Source organism: Panthera leo, chromosome D1, assembly GCF_018350215.1.
Source record: "Panthera leo isolate Ple1 chromosome D1, P.leo_Ple1_pat1.1, whole genome shotgun sequence".
In the NCBI taxonomy this organism is placed as follows: Eukaryota; Metazoa; Chordata; class Mammalia; order Carnivora; family Felidae; genus Panthera; species Panthera leo.
This window is the reverse complement of record NC_056688.1, coordinates 21,152,386-21,156,946: the sequence shown is the minus strand read 5'-3', so window position 1 is coordinate 21,156,946 and position 4,561 is coordinate 21,152,386. Positions and strand designations below refer to the sequence as shown.

Sequence of the window (4,561 nt, the reverse complement as noted above, 5' to 3'; positions counted from 1 at the left end):
CCTGTCAGAATGACTAAAATCAGAAAGACAAGAAATAAGCTTTGGTGAAGATGTGGAGAAAAGGAACACTTGTGTATTGTTTGTGGAAATGTAAATTGGTACAGCCACTGTGGAAAACAGTATAGAGGTTCCTCAAAAAGCTAAAAATAGAAATATCATATGATCCAATAATTCCACTACTGGATATTTACCCAAAGGAAACAAAACATTAATTCAGAAGGATACATGCACCTTTATGTGTAATGCAGAATTATTTACAATAGCCATTCAAGTGTCCATGGAAGCCATTCAAGTGTCCATCAATACATAAGTGGATAAAGATGATATAGCATATCTATACAATGGAATATTACACAGTCATAAAAAAAAGATCTTGCCATTTGTAACAACATAGATGGACCTAAAGGGTATTAGGCTAAGTGAAATAAGTCAGACCAAGAAAGACAAATACCATATGATTTCGCACATATGTGGAATCTAAAAACCAAAATGAATAAACAAAAAGTAGAATCAGACCTGTAAATACAGAGAACAAACTTTTGGTTGCCAGAGGGGAGATGGGTGGGGTATGAGCAAAAAGGGATGAAGGGAAGAGGGAGGTACAGGCCTGCAGTTATGGAATGAGTAACTCACAAGAATAAAAGGCACAGCAAATGGAATGTAGTTAATGGTATTGTAATAGTATTGTATGGGGACAGATGGTAGCTACATTTGGGGCAAGCATAGAATAATGTACAGAGATATTGAATCAGTATGTTCTATACCTGAAACTGAAGTAACATTGTGTGTCAACTATATTTGAATTAAAAAAAAAAAAAAGAGGGAAAGGAAAGCTTACTGGTAAAACCTTGGCTGGCAGGTAGTGTATGTTACCTATTGTGGTTAGTCATAGTCTTCATGCCAAACATGTAAAATTAAAAGTTTATTAACCCTATATTTTAATAATGCTGATTTACAATATACCATCCTTTCCTATAACTAGTAGAAGTTAAGTCTTGAAAAACATATTAAAATATAAGGCAATAAGTATTATCAAAGGAATTGTACTTGACTTATTTCATCAATTTAAGTTAGCAAATAACCATTGTTATGCATCCTATATCTAGGAGATACCCTAATTCTGCAAATTTTGTTTGCATGCACTTTGCTTTCTAACTCTATGTCCAATACACTTGGTGTGCTATCGTGTCCACATGGTGCCCAGGTCAATGTCTAATATACCCTATCATATGGTGATGCTGTCCATGTGACTGGCATGAATCCTGTCCATGTGACTGACAGGACTATGAATCCAGTCCTCCCGCACTGTTCTTCAAAATTATCAAGTAGAATGAACAATTTCATTACTTGTGGACATACACTGTTGTCTCTGGATTGCTTCCTTATCAAACCTTCTCTGAGAATTACAAAGCTTTTCTCAAGCAAAATACCCATTTCCTTCTATTTTCAAGGATCTTATTCAGGACAACTCTGACATCTTTATTCCTCAGGCTGTAGATCAGGGGGTTCAGCATAGGCACAATAATGGTGTAAAACACAGAAGACACTTTCCCTTGGTTCATGGAGCTCACGGATGATGGCTGCAGGTACATGAACGCAGCGGATCCAAAGAAAACGGCAACAGCGGAGATGTGGGAGCTGCAGGTGCTGAAGGCTTTGCACCTGCCCTCGGTGGAGCGGATGCGGAGGATGCTGGCAATGATGAAGATGTAGGAGCTGAGAATCATGAAGCTGGGGGCGAGGATATTAAGTGCACTGAAGCACAAAACTACCACCTCGTTGATATAAGTACTGGAGCAGGAGAGCTCCAACAGTGGGAAAAGATCACAGAAGTAATGGTTGATTCTGTCAGCCTTACAGAAGAGCACTCTTAGCATGCAGCCTGTGTGAGCTGTGGCACCAGTCAAGCCCATGATATACACCCCAGCTACCAGCCGGGAGCAAACCTGATAAGACATGGTGACATTGTAAAGCAATGGGTTACAGATGGCAACATAGCGATCATATGCCATTATAGCCAACATATGACATTCCGATATAACAAAAACAAGGAAGAAGTAGAGTTGAGTCATGCATGCTTGGTAGGAGATGAAATTCCTCTCTGTCACAAAGTTCACTAGCATTTTAGGGGTAATGACGGTGGAATGGCAGAGATCAATGAAGGACAAATTGCTGAGGAAATAGTACATGGGGGTGTGCAGGTGAGCACTGAGCCCTATCAGTGTGATCATGGCCAGGTTCCCCACCACCGTGACCACATAGACTCCTAGGAAGAGGAAGAAAAGGGGCAGCTGGAGTTCGGGGCTCTCTGTTAACCCAGCAAGGATGAACTCAGTCACTGTGGAATGATTTCCTGCTGTCATTTTCCTCTGGGAATTTTATGTAGAAAGAGAAGAAGAAAAATTGTGGTAGATATTTATTGTCCCACCATGCAATGTAGTATGAAACAGAATTTGTCTTTTCAGCCATGTAGCTTCAGTTCTGTCTGTCCCTGATCTATGTTAGCGCTCAAAGATGCTGAGGTCTCCATAATGTGGGGCGTGTAAATAAATATCAGTTAGAACTGTCCCTTTTTTGTTCTATGCTGTAAAAGTTTGTCTTATGCACTTCTATGTTTATGCAGCATTATTTACCCTAGCCAAATTGTGGAAGCACCCCAAGTGTCCATTGATAGATGAATGAATAAAAATGTAAAGATTTATATATATAACAGAATATAATTCAGCCATAAAAAAGAATGAAATCTTGCCATTTGCAATGGCATGGATGGAGCTAGACAGTATTATTACACTAAGCAAAATCAGTCAGTCAGAGAAAGACAAATATCATATGATTTCACTCGTACATGGAATTTAAGAAACAAATGAGCAAAGGGAAAAAAGAGAGAGAGAGAGTAAACCAAGAAACAGACTCTTAACTATAGAGAACAAACTGATGGTTACCAGAGGGGAGGTGGGTTGGGGGGGATTGACTAAATAGGTGATGGGCATTAAGGAGTCCATGTGTGGTGATGAGCACCGGGGGATGTATGGAATTGTTGAATCACTATATTGTACACCTGAAACTAATATTACAATGTGTTAACTAACAGGAATTTAAAAAGAAACTAAAAAAAAACAAAAGTGAAAAGACTGGTGATATTACTGTGTATTAGGTACATAAAGGTTTGCTGTCCAGGCACTTTAGAAAAGGTATCTGATTTACTTTTCCCAGGTGAGAAAACTAAAATTCGGGGATTTCAGTTACTTGGTAGTGGAGACTCTGTGGCTTTTCATTATAGGTGTGGATGATAGTTTCCTAATAGTACAGGTGAAAAATTCAAAATAGCCACGAGAAATAAAAGTGATAATAATGGGCTTGAGCTAATACTGATATCTGCCAGAAACACCATTCTTTCTAAAACCAAAGCATGTACAAAACACATGCTAGTTCAAAGAACATAAGAGATGGAGAAAAAAATCATAATAGTGATACTAACACTTATTGAGTGATTCTAAATAGAGCAGAGTCTAGGTAAGATTCTATTGAGATGAATCTGATCCTGGTTACCTATCTATGCATGGATTGCCCAATGAATAGTGTATGAATAAAGGGAACCAACTGGGTTCACAGCATGAAATAAATAAAAACAAAAAGCCTTTGTCAGTTGCACGTAAACTATTAGGAGCTCGGTGCCATTCTGCCACTAAAATATCTGTCTGTGGTATTTATGTTTACACTGTGCAAGATATGGCTGGAAACAGATAAAGCCAAAATTTAATCTTCTATGTAGTACTCTGTCTTCCAGTTCCAACATTTTTTTAGTATAATACTAATGATTGTTTCTATAGCAAAATAATCTCAGTCTTTGGAATTTACAGTTTTCACATGCTTACTATTTTGTTAACTATTGCTTAGTTATGTAAAAGTATATCTCAAATGTTTTTAAATAGGAAATGGTTTTCTGCCATTCTCTTACTGTTGACACTTTCATCTATAGGCATGGAATTCACTTATGATGGTGAAGACATCTTTAGGTAGCAGGACACTGGTGATTTTGAAAAGTTATTTATCCAGATTTTAGTGATAGCACCATGTAAAACTGTTTGCCTTCTTAGATATAAATTTATTTAACTTAAAAAAAGTGAAATTTGTAATATATGTATTTGCTCCTATACTCCCTCCCCACCTGGATCATCATTCTTTTTTTTTTTTTTTAAGTTTATTTATTTATTTTGAGAGAGAGAGAGAGAGCAGGGGAGGAGCAGAGAGAGAGGGAGAGAGAAGATCCCAAGCAGGATCCACACTGCCAGCACAAAGCCCAATGTGGGGCTTAAACTCACAAACTGTGAGATCATGACCCGAGCAGAAACCAAGAGTCGGACGTTAAACCAGCCACCCAGGTGCCACAGTGGGTCACCATTCTTGAAACTGTATTGGGAAAAGAGCTTTTGTCTTAAATCTTCCCGAGTTGGCTCACAATGCAGCCTGCCTCACTGCTGTCTTTAGGTACATTTTCCAACAATAACTCCTTGTTGGGCCTTTCCCATCTTTGCCACCCATTAGTGACTGGAAGTGATAA

General features: G+C 38.3%; 1 protein-coding gene across 1 annotated transcript; it reads right to left on the bottom strand.

The window, feature by feature from the left end:
* Nucleotides 1–1,403: 1,403 nt before the first annotated feature.
* On the bottom strand, nucleotides 1,404–2,369 carry LOC122201155 (olfactory receptor 8G1-like). Its single transcript, XM_042907101.1, has one exon. It carries the CDS (start codon nucleotides 2,361–2,363, stop codon nucleotides 1,404–1,406), a length of 960 nt encoding a protein of 319 aa, XP_042763035.1. The 5' UTR covers nucleotides 2,364–2,369.
* Nucleotides 2,370–4,561: the final 2,192 nt, after the last annotated feature.